This window comes from Caretta caretta, chromosome 21 (assembly GCF_965140235.1).
Source record: "Caretta caretta isolate rCarCar2 chromosome 21, rCarCar1.hap1, whole genome shotgun sequence".
In the NCBI taxonomy this organism is placed as follows: domain Eukaryota; kingdom Metazoa; phylum Chordata; order Testudines; family Cheloniidae; genus Caretta; species Caretta caretta.
In genome coordinates, this window is record NC_134226.1 from 14,545,747 (window position 1) to 14,562,021 (window position 16,275).

At 55.0% G+C, this 16,275-nt stretch overlaps 1 protein-coding gene across 4 annotated transcripts in view; it reads right to left on the reverse strand.

The window, feature by feature from the left end:
- MYBPH (myosin binding protein H) overlaps positions 1–15,499 on the reverse strand; it is a 48,453-nt gene extending 32,954 nt beyond the window's left edge. For 2 of the 4 annotated variants that reach the window (XM_048826737.2, XM_048826738.2), the window contains exons 1-5: positions 14,490–15,498; positions 12,515–12,649; positions 6,943–7,110; positions 2,563–2,651; positions 335–530 (exon numbers count right to left, since the gene is read on the reverse strand). In XM_048826737.2, the coding sequence (XP_048682694.2) occupies positions 335–530; positions 2,563–2,651; positions 6,943–7,110; positions 12,515–12,649; positions 14,490–14,655 (754 nt within the window). In that variant the 5' untranslated portion in view covers positions 14,656–15,498. Of the gene's footprint in view, positions 1–334; positions 531–2,562; positions 2,652–6,942; positions 7,111–9,255; positions 9,613–12,514; positions 12,650–14,489 lie in introns of those variants that run through there. The other 2 variants (XM_048826736.2, XM_075122115.1) reach the window with 2 other exon arrangements.
- Between the last annotated feature and the right edge of the window lie 776 nt (positions 15,500–16,275).

Below are 16,275 nucleotides of genomic sequence, written 5' to 3' on the forward strand. Positions count from 1 at the left end.
CACACATCCGGCAGCGGGCAGAGCACCCTATTCGGGGAGGTGCTGCAGGAGCTTTCAGCATCTCACACATAAGGACAACACACCCACCCTCTGCTCTGGACTCTCTCCCCCCATTGCTGGGTGCTGGCCAGCAGGGCGTTTTGCAGGCAACGCCATCCCCAGCCACACCAGGGCTTGGCTAGCCCAGCTGGAGCTGCCATGTGGCAGAAGTAAATTCTAGGGGTCCCGTGCTGCAGGGAATCTTGCTTGATGGCTGCAGGCCCATGAGAGCCGGCAGAGGCCGCAAAACTCCATCCAGGCACCGCCCCGCGCCCAGTGCTTGCTCCATTCTTACCGATGACGCGGATGTCAATGGTAGCTTTGTCCTCCAGCCTGTCTATCTTGATGCTCAGCTGGTACTGGCCAGAGTCACTGCGCTCTGCCTTGCGAATGAAGAAAATGGTGTCCCTGTCGCCATTGCGCACGGTCACCCTCTTGGGATCCAGAGGCTGGCCGTCTTTGCTCCAGCTCACCTGGGGCCTCGGCTGTCCCTAGGACAAAGGCGGAGGAGAAAGCTCAGGAGAGCAGTTCAGCTCCATTCCACCGCCCAGCCAGCTCTCTGCCAGTGATCCCTGTGCGGTCTTCGCTGGCGATGCACAGGATAGGGCAGAGACGTGCCTTCTGAGAGCACCTTTGAGACGTCAGTTTTTTAGGGGGCAGGTGGCTTGGCCTAGTGGGTCAATCTGTGGCTTGGCTGCGATGCCATTTCCAACGCCCGTCTTCTGATCTCCCCTGCAGCTGTGGTATCTGGGAGCAGTCGCTGCTAGTCAACCGCCTCAAGAGGACAATGCCAGCTGGGCCCACGCATGCTAAGACTATGGCTAACGTGTCAGCTGTGACACGAAAATACAGCATCCATCCGAAAGCGGATAGCCTGTGGTCCTGATCCTCCAGTGGGAGCCACAGAGGATCATCTCCATGGCCCCCGCCCCGCTCCGGCCACCCACTCTTACAATCTAGTCTAATTAGCTGCAGCAGTGTCAAATTCTCGTTTTGTCTTGCCTTTGCTAGAGAGACCAGAATGTGCAGACAGCGGGGGCGGGGGGGTTGCTGCTCTGGAGCGCTTAGCGTTTGCATTGAGTGTCACCTACTGAAGGGCACTAACAGTTAATTACGGCCGTGCTTTAATTGGCACGATGCCCAGATCACAGCACCAGGCACCTGGCTGGAGAATGCACGGCACTTTGCAGGCACCTACTCGCCCGCACGAGCCAGAGCAGGAGGATCGCAGGGTATGCAGAATAGACCTTTGCAGCTGCTTGGTTAGGTAATCAGACAGGGCGGACCCTGGGGCTGGACAGAACACGCAGCCCCCGTTGGGGCCCCTAGGCTGTTCACATGGCATTGGGGCCAACTTCTACCATTGGGGCCAAAGAGAGTTGGAGGATGTCCTGTCCTAGCCAGTCACTGGTGCACGTGGCGTGCAAGGTGAGCGAGGGAAACACAGCCCCAAGCCACGCTCCTGGGAGCAGGCAGGAACCCCTTCCTCCACTCTGCAGGGGTCCCACCAACCCCTCTCTCTGCGTTGGGGCAGGGCATGGAGGACAGCCCTGGGGATGCAGCAGCCTTCCTACTCCTGCCGGGTGTGAAGACCCTGATGGTATGGCTCTAGCCCCTCCCACCCAGTCAGTGGGGCAGTAAATATATTCCCAGTGCCCCCCATGTGGTTGGGGGGTAAAATCTCACTGGGGCCTGCCCCCAAGACCTGGTGCCAAGGAGCTGGGGGAGGGGTGAATGGCTTTGACTGAGGGGCGAAAGGGCATTTCCCCATGCCCTGTAATTGGCGGAGCTCCTTTCTCCCTCCAGCCTGTCCCATATCTCAGCCCAGCTCTCCGCCATCTCCCGGGTAGCATGGGCCCAGCTGACCTCCCAAGGCCACCATCTGGGCTCTCACCCAGGCCTCCTCATCAACCCTCCAGAGCCAGGCAGCATCCCATTCTCATCTCTTCTTCCTCCGACATGTGGCCTTCCCGTTCTGTCCCGGGGGCCTAAACTCCCCACCAGGTCTCCTCTGCCTAGACCCCCTCGAGCCATGCCAAGTGCAGCTGCTGACACCTCTCTATGGTGCTTTCCTGGCTCTCCTCACCTCACGCCTCTGAGCACCTGCCAACCTTTACCATACTTACCCTCACACAGGCCTGAGAGGCAGGGCACTGCTAGTCCCCGTTGGCCAGCTGGGGAACTGAGGCACAGAGAGACTAAGGGACGTGCCCAAGGTCGCACAGGGACTCTGTGGCAGAGCCAGGCATTGAACCAGCGGCTCTTGAGTCGCAGCCTAACCACTCTTTTCCCTTTGCTCTCCACATGCCCCTTGGACCCCTCCACTAGCTCCCCGTTTCACCCCACCAAGTTCAAGCTTCCTCTCCCCTCCCCACGTCTCCGCTCCTGTCTGTTCTGCTGGTCTCCCTTGAGCCACCTGCTGCAAGGAAGGAGCCCCCCAGCAGCTCCGCACATGGGAGGGGGTTTGCTGGGTAGACAGAGGCCAAGCCCAAGAGCCATTCACTGGAAACATCAATCACCTACCTGGAAAGGGATTAGCAGGTTCACCGCCTCCCCCACGGGCCGGATGTACGTCTGCCGCAGGTGCCGCGGCACTCGGATCTTCGGGTGCTCTAGACAAAGCAGACGTCACACACGCCCGTCGTTTTCATGAGAGCTTCGGGAAATCACAGCCCCGCGCTCTCAGCGGGAGTTCCTACAGCAGGATCTCGGGCCCCCGGAGCACTTCTTGTCCCAGGTATCCCCAGCCGCTCCCCGCCTGGGCAGCACAGGATTGGCTGACTTGGCACTAAAATGCAGCCACCTCTTGGCTGGAGCGTGGCTGCCAGCTCACACCAGTAACACAACACAAGGGGATTACGGAGCAAGTGGGGAATTACTTCTCCAGCAGAACCTGGGCAGGCTGCTGTTGGGGCAGAACATCCCGACTCTAATGAACAGGGGCCGCGGAGCTGTTACGGTGGTCACGGGGTGGTCACGGGGTTGGTATTTTATTGCCTCTTCATGGCTGTGCCTCCTGCAACGTAGTACTAAATAACGCTGTTGCTGGGACTGGAACTCGCTCCAGAGAGAGCGCCCCCTGCTGAGCCACCCGTGCCGCTCCCTGCAGCACAGCGCCCCCTAGCACCACACCGGGTCATTGGGGTCAGTGCTCACCCACTGGAGAGAGCGCCCCCTACAGAGTCATCCAGCAGCCCTCCCTGTAGCACAGCGCCTCCTAGTGGGGACATTGGTTCTCTATGGACTCAGGAGACAGAGCACTTCTAAAAGTCATGCAGCACCATTTCCTGCAGCAGCTGGGGTTCCCTGCTTGACTGGGAGCTGAGAGAAGAGTGCAGGCCGGACGGTGAGGGGTACTAACTGGGACCTCTGGTGCTAACACCATGTGCTGGAAACTTACTTCTGTGTCCCCTGGGGAACGTAACAGAGGGAAGCAGAAAATGTTTGCGCGTGTATACGGACTTTCTGTCTCCTTTACCAGAGTCAAAATAGCAGCAGGGTAACTATCATGGCTGCATTTGCTGGCAGTTCCTTTGGGGGCAAAGGGTTTATGTTAATACATAATAAAAGACACGTATGCCTCTCCCAGGATTAAACGTGCAGGGGCTTACCTCTAGGAGGGATATTGTATGGTGGGGGTGTCTAGAATTAAATCTGAGTTGAATGATGCCTAAACAGCTGTGAGAGTAAAACACAGGCAGTGCAGTGCGGGTAGCGAAGGAATGCCTGACATTCCCAGATGGCCTGCCCAACAGCTGAGCTAGCATCCCCTCCTCGCACGCTTCTATTTGGTCCTGGAATTTCTTCCTGATGCCCACGCTTGCCCTTATCAGTCTCGGTGGAACAAAGAAAGCTCACACCCCCCAAGAAAAAATGTTAATTCATGTGTATCCGTCTCAGAGCCTATACACACACATCATCAGGTGTACCTTACCCTGGCAGAGACCTCATGATAATTGTTTCCCCAAGTGTGAAACACTTCTTCCTGCCCTAGTTACATGTGAAATGTGCATTGTGTTGACTGTCCAACAGATACATCACAATTCCCCATTCCTGCTTTTAACTGTCTGTCTAGGGGTCTGCTGCTATTTAAAATCTCTTCTGAGCACTCCACATGATTTGTTGAAACAAGTGAACTGCATCAATAAATAAGTGAAAATGGAAGATAACAGATGGAGCAGAGTGACGTACGCACAGTAGGGTTTAGCAGAACAAACATGCAACATTAATAAGCCATGCACAGTGTTTGTTCCCAGCACAGCGAGGAAAGCAGTGACAGGTACACATTGAGAATGAAATGCAAAAATTAGATTAATGCCACTTTCTGGTTGAGATTTTAGCTTAACAGAAACCAGGAAACTCAAAACTGTAACTTGGCCCCAGGGCATAAGCATGAAGACATCAAACTGGCCAACGAACCATAGATACAGAAAAATAAAATACCACGCAAGGTGGCCAAGTTACAGTTTGCTCACGAGCAGCGTTCCTTTCTTCATTTCCAATTTTTTCAGTTTGGCGGCTGACCCAAAAAATCCCCCCTCCCCCCCAAATCTTGTTTGATTCAACCTGAAATAAATGTTTTCATCAAATAACTCGAAAAAGTTTCATTTGGAATCAAAATGTTGGTCGACTCAAAATAAAATTATTATTGTTTAGTTTTTCATTCCAATGTTGGCCTTTTCAGGTGTTTCCCACCCTTTATGTGTGTGTGTGTGTTTTTAAACTGGCAAGATTTAAAACTGAAACACTGTTTTGAATGAAAAAATCTAAACAAAACGTTTTAAAACAAAACAGTCGAAATAAAAAATGTCACCTTTTCTGGAAACAATTTCCAGTTGAAACTATTCATCGAATTCAAATTTGGCAAATGTTTCGGACCCTGAAAAATGCATTTTTCAGCAAAAAACAAAGCAAAAGAATTGCTTTATTCACTAACAAAAGTTCACCCTGTACTATTCAGGACCCATCTTTGAATTTCCTGATTCAAACATTTGCCCACGGTAGTGCAGTGTTCTGTATTTAGCATGCGTTTTCAGAAGAGACTGTGTTTTCAGAAAGCAGCTGGGTGATGGTTAGCGGCCTGGGAGATACAGGAGTTCAGACTTGATGTTGATCTCTTCTGACCTTAAACTCTGTGGGCTCGGCTTACTGCGTGGCAAGCCAGGCCTGTGACTCTAGAGCGCATCAGCTTGCTGTGCAATAACTCATCCTTTGCACAGTGCTACAGTGCAGTGAAAGTCCCAGAGTGTGGCTTAGTTCGCATGGAAACTGGTGCGCTATCGAGTCACATGCCTGGCTTCCCAGCCAGCATATCACCATGTAGATGAGCCCTGGCATGTCTACACAGGAACACTCAGGAAAATTAATCTGAACTAACTAAAGGTGTGAATTTACAGTGGATTCGTGAAACCACATTAAACTCCTATGTGGACGCTCATTTGGAAATAAATGGCCTTAATTTGATTTAGTTTAATTCACTCGCAGAGTGAACTAAAACTGGCCTCGTCTCCACTAGGACATCCGCTAAAATTACCAGTTGATCTGCTTCTGGGAGTACAGGTGTTGACAAGGTGCTGGTGGCTGCAGGCATATTAAACACCGGTTTGGGTACAATTGCTCTGAGCAGCGTTAGACAACGCTGCCTGCAACATCCTGGCAGAGGCCAGAGGCCCTGTGTATGCTAATAACGCACTGGAGCTAAGGTGGCCGTAGCAATCAAAATACATCGAATCAAATACATCAAAGAATCCTTATGTGAATACCGACACAGTTTGTGCTCCTGCCTGACGGGATTACAAACTGCATTACCTCCGCCGTCAACTGCGTTGCTGGGGAGGGGGCTCATCGAGGGAACGTCGTCCACCAGCACGACAGTGTAATCCTAGTCCCTCTCCACAGTGATCATAGAAACCCACGGGAGCTGATGGGACGCACAGTCCTGCTGCTAACGGTGTACAGGGCCTCAGCATTCCACACGGGATACTGCAGGGCAGGCGTAGCAATGGCCATTCAAGTTTTACATCCCTTTTTCAGCTGCTGATAGCTTTATCGGAGTTTTCCTCTGGGGTTATCATTTCTCAGAAGCTATTTATTTTCTTTTGGGGGGGCGGGGGGAGTGTTTAAAGAAAATCCACTGAGCTCTTTGAGTTACAGGAACATGAAAACACACAGGTGAACAATTTCTCAGTCCTGTCTGCTCTCGGCTAGCTGACAAACAGTTTTGTGTTCCCATGTCACGAGTGGCATGTTCGTAGCCCGCCGAGAGGAACAGGAGCCTTGCTGAGTGTGGGGACCATGATTCTTTAGCCAGTTCGAGGTGAGTCACGTTCCCATGTTGCACACAGACAGTGCGTAACTCTTCCGAGCAAAATAAACCGGCATCATTCTAGCACACAGACAGTTGCATACATGTGTGTGAATGTGCAACAACACATAAGTGTGCAAAGGACAAGTGAGCCCCAGATGCTATGAGTGTATAAATAGAGGCGTGTAAGTGCACACACTGAAATAATACAGAAAATGTTTATTTCAATGATTAGAACGTTCAAATGAACGCCTTTTGCTGGCGGTCTGACGATACATGGGCATTCCATGAGCTATCTAGTGGTCTGTCAGGAAGTGTCTAGACACAGGTCAGGGACGTCCAAACGGAGTGCCCTGAAATCAATGGAAGTTGCACCCATTTACATCCAGGCTGAATTTGACCCAGTCACTATTATTTGAGAAATAGCAGTTGATCACAATCGAAAGCCATACTGTAATGCAACAGTGGGCAGAGTTAAGGGTTCGTGAGAGTTCAACCTTAGCACAAAGACGCACACAAGTCAGTATGTGCTCAGCTACCATAAAGATGCACCGGTGTTGCCTGTGTATAGGCTGCATGGAGTGAGGACAATACCGTACCGAGTATCTCTCTGATGACGACAGGCTGTTCCAGGACAGCTGGAACACTCATGCCCCCAGCATTCACTGCCTTCACGCGAATCTGAAGTCTGTCTCCGGGTGTCAGGTTGCGGATCGTGTACCGGACAGAAAGAAAGAGTTCTTTGTTAGCAGCTTCCCAGTCTTCAGCTGGAGCAAACAAACAAAAGATCTTCCTTAATAAGACAGCAGGTGACAAGCGGAAAAAACCTAACTGCCAAATAAAGTAAATGACGGAAGTTAAATGGATTCTGACAACGTTCATAGACCCAACGTGGGACCAGTTTTGTGGTAGTCCAATGCACCTGTCTACAAAATCTAATTCTCTCCATACGGGAGTTTCCCAAAACCACTTCAGTTCGCCTGTGCCACCGTTCAAATCCCTAGCTAGCAAGTTGTCAATTTCATTCCCCGCAGAATGCAACCCAAAACACCTCTGTGCAGCCTCCTCCATCCCCAGCAGAGCTGGCTAAAGAGTGAGTAATGCTGGTTTGGTGAGTTTTGATCAGACTTTCAGTGGGACTCCTCCGCTCACTTACTCTTTCCCTCACTTTTCCTGAGCATTCGTGACTGGGTTAATGTTCCCAGAGAGCAGCTTTCTCAGACCTAGTGTAAGCGGGGGAATAGCCCCGCTCTTGTGGGGAACTTTCCTGGCTTCTGCACTACCCCAGTGAAGTGAGCTAGCGAAAGAATCTGAGTCCTCGCTCCCACTTCCTTTACCCAGAGGCCTCCCTGCCCTTGAGGACTCCCCTTCCATTCTCCTGTCTGGCAGAGTCCTCGTAACCCCAACAAGGCTGGGCTCAGGATTCCTGGGGGGCTCGACCCCCAACCCTGCTGTGCTCACCTAGGACAGGGGCTAGGGTGTCCCCACTCCGGGGTACTCTCTCTGCACTGGGCACTTCTCTGACCCACTGACCATTACATACAATTTAAAGCAAATGCAAGTTATTTAATCAACAATTAATTTTAAAAAGAATAAGGAAAAATGGGAAAGGTGAAAGGAAACACATCACCCCGCTCTGTGGCAGCGAACATCACAAACACCGTCTCTGGAACGTCAGGGCAGTTCACAGTCTGTTCCTTGTAAATCCCAGGCCCCTGCTCAGGCCCTGGCTTTGCTGCAGGGATGCTGCGGGTCGGTGGTGGCCACACGCCCTCAGGCTCTAAGTGGTGGGACCCTTCTTCCCAGTGTCACACCCGCCCTGTCGGGGTTACGATCCAAGCCTGGCCTGCAGAGCCCCTTGGCTGAGGCGTCTCCCTGTGCTGGACCTGCTGCCCAGGGTCCCCCTCGCTCTCCCCAGCTGCTCACCGCACCCAGCTCCGGACGGCTCCAGCCCCAGCTCCACCACTCTGTCTCTGCACTGCTGCTGCTGCTCTGCCTCCAGCTCCCTGGGCTGCTTCTCTGGCCCCTCTGGCTCTGGTTGCTGCTGCTCTGCTCCCAGGACAGGTCTGCTCTGCAGGCTGCTTCTGTGACTCTGATCCCAGCGCTGACCTGCTCCCTGGGCTGCTTCTCTGGCCCCTCTGGCTCTGGTTGCTGCAGCTCTGCTCCCAGGGCAAGTCTGCTCTCCCAGGGCTGTGCCTCTGGCTTTGGGGCTGCAGCTCTGCTCCCAGGACAGGGTCTGCTCTCTCTGGGCTGCTTTTCTGGCCCCTCTGGCTCTGGTTGCTGCAGCTCTGCTCCCAGGGCAAGTCTGCTCTCTCTGGGCTGTGCCTCTGGCTTTGGGGCTGCAGCTCTGCTCCCAGGACAGGGTCTGCTCTCTCTGGGCTGCTTTTCTGGCCCCTCTGGATCTGGCCCAGCTCTGCTCCCCAGCTCAGCTTGGGCCCCTGCTTTCTCCTCAGCTCGGCCCCACTCTGTCTGACCCAGGCAATTCCAGCTCACACGGATGATGGGACCTCCCTGGCCTCCTGACTCCCTGATTAACCTGCCGGCCCTGTCATTGAGGCTGACCTAGAGCATTGGCCTCTCCCCATTGTTCCTGGGGACTGTCAGTCTCAGGGTCCTGATTTGCCATAGACCCTTCCCCCTTTTAGTACTGGGAGCTAGCAACCAAAACACCCCCACTGAATGTTAGTAAGGGGCCAACAGTCCCTTTACACTAGGCTCAGAGCCAAATGCCACTGCATTGCAACACCGGCTTTGATTCAGGCAAAGGCAGCAGAAAGTTATAAAGGTCAGGTTATCCAGGCAGGGAACAGAAACAATGCCATGCGGCTAGAGGTGACTTTGCACAGTGTGACTGTGGAACGGTGAATATCAGATACTCTAAGGAGTGCTCATGCAGGCTGAAATTTACTCACACAAAATATCCATCGAACAATCCGGAATAGCAGACACCTTTCAAACAGGAAAAAGGGGCGAAACTCACTGAATAAATTGCTCGTTCTGAACTGTTCACCCAACGCTCAGCCCCAGCCAACCGACACTCACCAGCCCCCTCGGATCCACCAACCAACCAGAGCTCATTAGCCATCCCCACCAGCCAGCTCATTCGTACTTATCAACCTCTCAGAGAGAAAACTGGCGTGCCACCCGGCGTCCCAGTGGGGAAGAGCCTGCAGAAGGGGAATGGCCCACAAGTGGGGAACTTTGCACTTTCAGGAGCTGCACAGAAGCTAGTGCACGGCTGCTTCCCCCTCGGGACTGTACAGCTGCGAGCCTCAGGCTCCATCCTGCTCCGCTTTGTGCATTCCCACTGCGCCTCTGGTGAGTCAGTAGCGTAGCAGGCAACACCACGAGTTGCTGGTGAGTTGACAGCCACATAGCAGGGCTTGTCAGCCACCCTAACAAACCAATCTACATGCCCTGGCCTCCCCAAGCCAACTCACTGGGGCTCCCTGACCAGGGCTTGGCAGCTGCACCAAAACAAGCAAGAGGCAGGACTCCTCTACCATCCGCTAAACACTAACTAGGGCTTGCTAGCCAACTTCAGCCAGAGCTAATCAGCTGCCTTCAACCAGCCACAGCTTGGGAGCACAATGCCTCTAACGTGCTAGACAGCCAAGGCTTGGGAGCCTCCAAAAGTCAATCAAAGTAAGGATTACCAGCCATGCCATCCAACCAGAAACATCCATGCCCTGGAAGAAGTCCTCAAGACCCCCCCAGTCCGTCCCCCCCAGAGCAGCCCCCCAGAGCTAGCTTGCCTCAGCACCCAAACAAGCGAGGGTCACAAGCCCTCCCTTCCACCCCTAACCACCAGCAAGGTCTGTGCATCAGCCAAAACTTTCCAACCAGCCAAAACTCTCATTCCGGCCCCAACCAACCAACAGCCCAGATCCAACTAGCTAGCCAGGGCACAAGAGCTACCCACTGCCAGATGGCCAGGGCTCCCTCACCAACTAACCAGGCCCTATACAATCAAGGATCATAACAGATTGGATAGTAGCCCAGCTCTGTCCAAACAGGTGCTTGGTTTAGCACCAGACTTGGGAGTGCCAGGTTGGGAAGCACTTTTTCCTCCTTCACTACACAGTTCAGTGTTAGGGGCTGGTGGCGATGTAACCTCCAGTAAGGCAGCTTCCCATCTTACCAAGGCTCATGGGCTACCCCAAGCCAGCCAGTGCCTGTAAACCTCTCTGTATCAGCCAGCTACGGCTAACACTCTGCCCCAAACCCACCAACCAGGCTCTGCTGCAACCAGACATCAGAGACCCCCCACTATCCAACTGAACAACCACAGGTTCACATAGCATCCCGCTCACGCAGCCCTGCCAGGCTCAGGAACCGCACCACACATCCAGCTCTCACCAACAAACCCAGCCACAGCTCCCCAGCATCCTGCAAAACTCAAGCCACCAACAAATGCAAATGGGGAATCCCCAACCATCCCCCAACCACCAGTCTGAAAAACACGATGGAGCAAATCCTGCCACCAGCCAGGGATCAGCCCCAAAGAATCAGCCAGCCGACGCCTGCCAGTGGCCCCAATGAGAACTTGCCAAATGCCACCAGTCGATAAGGTCTCCCTCCCTAGCCTGCCCTATTCCATCAACCAGCAAAGCAACCAGTGGGCTAATCAGAGACCATCAACTTGCCAACCAGAGCCTGCCAGCTGCCACCAGCCCGCCAAGTTTCACTAGCCTCGTCCAATCCAGTTTGCCACCATCCAGCTCACCACCAGTCCTCAACCCAGGAACCAACACCTACAGCTTCAGCCAAGTATGACTTGCCAGCTCTCCCCAACCCTCTCTTCCTAATCCTTACATTTCCTTTCAGATCTATGAGGATTAAATATTTCCCCTCTCCCTGCCCATCTCCACCCCCTCACCAATCATCCTGAGTCTGAAGCCAAAATATATTGCACCTGCTGATCAAACATAACGCCAACATGTTCTAAATTCGGTGCCTCAAATTAGGGATCTATGTCTATATATAGGCACCTAAATATATGAACTGCTTTTCAGAGGCACTGAACAGCCACAATACCTGCTGATTTCAATAGACCACTGAAAATCAGGTCATTTATTTAGGAGACAAAATAGAGACACAGACCTATATCCTCAAAAGGATTTAGGCACCTAAATGTCCATTGAAATCAATGGGAATCAGGTGCCTAAATACTTTTGAGGATCTGGGCCACAGGGCCCTGAAGTGAAGTACACAAGTTTGAAAATATGGGACTGACCTTCTTAGTGCCCCTCCGTTTGGCCCTAGCCCCCCACCCGTTCCTGTTCCTCTGCAAACTTTTTCCTCCTCCTGATGTTTTTACGGCTTTCTGGCATCCAGATCTACATTCATATGTAGTGATTCAGATGTTCAGAGACCCCAACATAGGACAAGGAACCACCCTGCTGTTCCCACCGCAGTCTCCTGACTCCAGTATGCAGCTCAGGAAGAGAGACTTGGGTTCACAGATTCACAGATTCCAAGGCCAGAAGGGACTGCTGTGATCATCCAGTCTGACCTCTGGGTATAATACAGGCCAGAGATCTGCCCCAGTATAATTCCTAGAGCCGAACTTTTAGAAAGACATCCTATCGTGATTTTAAAATGGTCAGCCATGCAGAATCCACCACGACCCACAGTAAATTGTCCCAATGGTTAATTACCCTTGCCATTAAAACTAAACACCTAATTTCCAGATTGACTTTGTCTAACTTCAACTTCCAGCCATTGGATCGTGTTAGACCTTCCTCTGCTAGACTGAAGAGCCCAGTATTAAAAATATGTTCCCCGTGTAGCTGCTTATCGACATAATCAAGTCCTTTTATCCCATGGGAGCAACGCTTCCACTACAGGTTGTCACTGGACATTAAACCTGTGGCCTTCAGCACCAAAAGCATGGCCCTCTTCCCGTGGAGTTATTGGCGTCAACCCACTATCTGGCAGCAATAGGAAGCTCCTATCCTCTATAGAGAGCTGGCCAACTTTTACTTATTTGGAACTTTCAAAGCAAAAAGAAATTTTACACAAAAATGTTTTGCTGGTTTTCAACCAGCTCCTCCCCTGTGTGGCCTGTCCATGAGTCAGGGACATGACACACTCAGCCAGTGTGTAACACCATCTTCCCCATTAACACACAGCTCTTCATGCTTATAAAGGAGTAAAGCTCAAGCCTACTTCCATCTCTGCAGCACTCTACCAGGTATCCATCCAGGCCAGTGGAGCCCGCCTGCTCTGGGGCCTTCCATGTCAGGGACACCGAGTTATCATTCACGTCCTCCACTGCCAGGTGCAATGGGCAGCTGGGCGGCTCTGTAACAAACACAGGCATGTTAGAAAGACAAAGAACCCCCACTGACACGACCCCTCTGGCTAGGCCTGTTCGCCATACACAGCCTCTCAATGCATTCCCCAAGGGCCTAACACGCTCCCACCCCAGCCTCCCACCACCACCCCGGGACTCCCACCCCAGCCTCCCCCGCCCACCCCAGCCACCCACCCCAGCCTCCCCTGGCCCCCCATCCACCCATCGACACCCACCTCAGCCTCCCTCACCCACCCCCCACAAGACACCCACCCTAGCCTCCCCTGCCCATCCCCTGAGAAACCCACCCCAGCCTCCCTCACCCACCCCACACAAGACCCTCATCCCTGCCTCCCTCGCCCACCCCCATCCACCCAAATACACCCACCCCAGTTTCCTCTGCCCAACCCATTCCCTCCTAAATGCACCCACCAGCTTCCCCATGACCCAAAACACACTCAGCCCAGCCCCACACACTCACCCCATTCCCCTCTGCCCCCCCAACCCCCAATACACCCATCTCAGCCCCCTTGCCTACACCCATGCACCCAGACACACACATCCCAGCCTCCCCTGCCCATCCCAGCCTCCCAATACACCCCCAGCCTCTCCACCCACCCGATCCCCCAATTCACACCCCCCAGCCTACACTGCCCACCCCCCTACTCCCAGATACCTATCAATGTAAGAGGGGCCATACCAGGTCAGACCAATGGTCCGTCTAGCCCAGTATCCTGTCTCTGACAGACAGGGCCAGGTACTTCAAAGGGAATGAGCAGAACAGGGCAATTAATGAGTGACCCATCCCCTGCTGTCCAGTTGGAGGCTTTGGGACACCCAGAGCATGGAGTGTGTCCCTGACAATCTTGGCTAATAGTCATTGAGGGACCTGTCCTCCATGGACTTATCTAATTCCTTTGGAACCCTGTCATACTTTGGACACCTCAGCCTCCCGCTGCCTATCCCATCCCCTCCCCCTGCCAGCCTAACCTCCTCCCCTCTTTACACCCCCAGCCTCCCCCTGCCCACCCCATCCCCTAAATAAACGCCTTCCCCACCCGCCAGACTAACCCTCTCCCCTCCTTATGCCCCCCAGCCTCCCTCTGCCCACCCCATCCCCTAAATACATCCCCTCCCCCTGCCAGCCTAACCTCCTCCCCTCTTTACACCCCCAGCCTCCCCCTGCCCACCCCATCCCCTAAATACACGCCTCCCCCACCCGCCAGACTAACCCTCTCCCCTCCTTATGCCCCCCAGCCTTCCTCTGCCCACCCCATCCCCCTAAATACACCCCTTCCCCTGCCAGCCTAACCTCGTCCCCTCTTTGCACCCCCAGCCTCCCCCTGCCCACCCCATCCCCTAAATACACACCTCCCCTACCCGCCAGACTAACCCTCTCCCCTCCTTATGCCCCCAGTCTCCCTCTGCCCACCCCATCCCCCTAAATACACCCCTCCCCCACCCGCCAGACTAACCCTCTCCCCTCCTTATGCCCCCCAGCCTCCCTCTGCCCACCCCATCCCCTAAATACACCCCTCCCCCTGCCAGCCTAACCTCCTCCCCTCTTTGCACCCCCAGCCTCCCCCTACCCACCCTATCCCCCTAAATTCACCCCTCTCCCACCCGCCAGACTAACCCTCTCCCCTCCTTATGCCCCCCAGCCTTCCTCTTCCCACTCCATCCCCCTAAATATATCCCTCCCCTCACCAGCCTAACCTCCTCCCCTCTTTGCACCCCAGCCTCCCCCCCTGCCCACCCCGAACCCCGAGGATGGGCTCCCAGGTCCGCCTGGCTCCCCCTGCACAGACGCTCCTCTCTGATCAGATCCCTGCCCCCGCCCCCCTTCACCTGCTTTAGGCTCCCCGCGCTCCGGAGCAGCGGCCGGGGGCTGGGGCTCAGGCGGCAGGGCGCCCCCTGCTGGCGAGGCGGGAGCCGCTACTGCTGCCGGGGTTTCGGCCGGTTCGGCCGCTGGGGTCGCCTGGGCCAGCTCTGGGTCTGGTTCTTTGCTGGGCATGACCGTAGGGTCTGGGGGCTCCGCTCTAGGGGGGAAGAGGGCTCTGCTCCGGATGGGACCGGGTGTCTGCTCCGGATCCGGGGGCACCGCACCGCCTGGGACCGGGTCTCTGCTCCGGATCTGGGGGGTCCGCTCCAGCTGTTACCGGGTCTCTGCTCCGGATCTGGGGGGTCCGCTCCGGCTAGGACCGGGTCTCTGCTCCGGATCTGGGGGGTCCGCTCCGGCTGGGACCGGGTCTCTGCTCCGGATCCGGGGGCACCGCTCCGGCTGGGACCGGGTCTCTGCTCCGGATCTGGGGGGTCCGCTCCAGCTGTTACCGGGTCTCTGCTCCGGATCCGGGGGCACCGCTCCGGCTGGGACCGAGTCTCTGCTCCGGATCTGGGGGGTCCGCTCCGGCTAGGACCGGGTCTCTGCTCCGGATCTGGGGGGTCCGCTCCGGCTAGGACCGGGTCTCTGCTCCGGATCTGGGGGGTCCGCTCCAGCTAGGACCGGGTCTCTGCTCCGGATCTGGGGGGTCCGCTCCGGCTAGGACCGGGTCTCTGCTCCGGATCTGGGGGGTCCGCTCCAGCTGTTACCGGGTCTCTGCTCCGGATCTGGGGGGTCCGCTCCGGCTAGGACCGGGTCTCTGCTCCGGATCTGGGGGGCTCCGCGCGAGGAGACCGGCTCTGTGAGTCGCTGGAGGCTCGGGAATTTTTATAGGCTCCGGCTGCCACCTGTCACCTCCCCGCAGCCCCCCGCCGCGGGTGGGGGCCGCCGCCAGGAATAGCCGCCCGGGAGCTGCGCGTCCCCGACTCTTCCCACCCGGCCACCCCGGCCCGGCCCGGAGCTGCGGGGCTCCTGACTCCGCCCGCCCGGGACCGGCCCAGTGCGCCGCCGCCCCGCAGCGGGCCCCCAGGGCAAGGGACCCGGGGCAGAGCCGGGCGCTCCCCAAACCCCTTGGCCACAGAGTCTCCTAAAGTGAGCAGGCTGTGGGTACCGCTCCCCTGACCCCCATTCCCAGTCACCCCCCCGACCCCCACTCCCTGAGTCACCCCCCACGCCCTGACCCCCCTGACCTCCCCTGACCCCCACTCCCTGAGTCATCCCCCTGATCTACCCTGACCCCCACTCCCTGAGTCATCCCCCTGACCTACCCTGACCTCCACTCCCTGAGTCACTCCCCTGACCTACCCTGTTAAGTATCCTCACACCTTCTTGTCAACTGTCTAAATGGGCCATCTTGAGTATCACTACAAAAGTTTTTTTTCTCCTGCTGATAATAGCTCATCTTAATTAATTAGCCTCTTACAGTTTGTATGGCAACTTCCACCTTCTCTGTATGTGTATATATATCTTCTTACTACGTGTTCCATTCTATGCATCCGATGAAGTGGGCTGGGGCCCACGAAAGCTTATGCTCAAATAAATGGGTTAGTCTCTTAGATGCCACAAGTCCTCCTGTTCTTTTTGTGAATACAGACTAACATGGCTGCTACTCTGAAACCTGAATTCCATGAGTGACTCATCTGCTCCCGCCTGGCACTTCCTGAGTCCCTGGCATCCATATTAGTCATCTTGGGTTGCAAACAAGGTGAGCAGGTGCCCCCTCCTTCCCAACAGGGTCTAGTGGACATGGGAGCA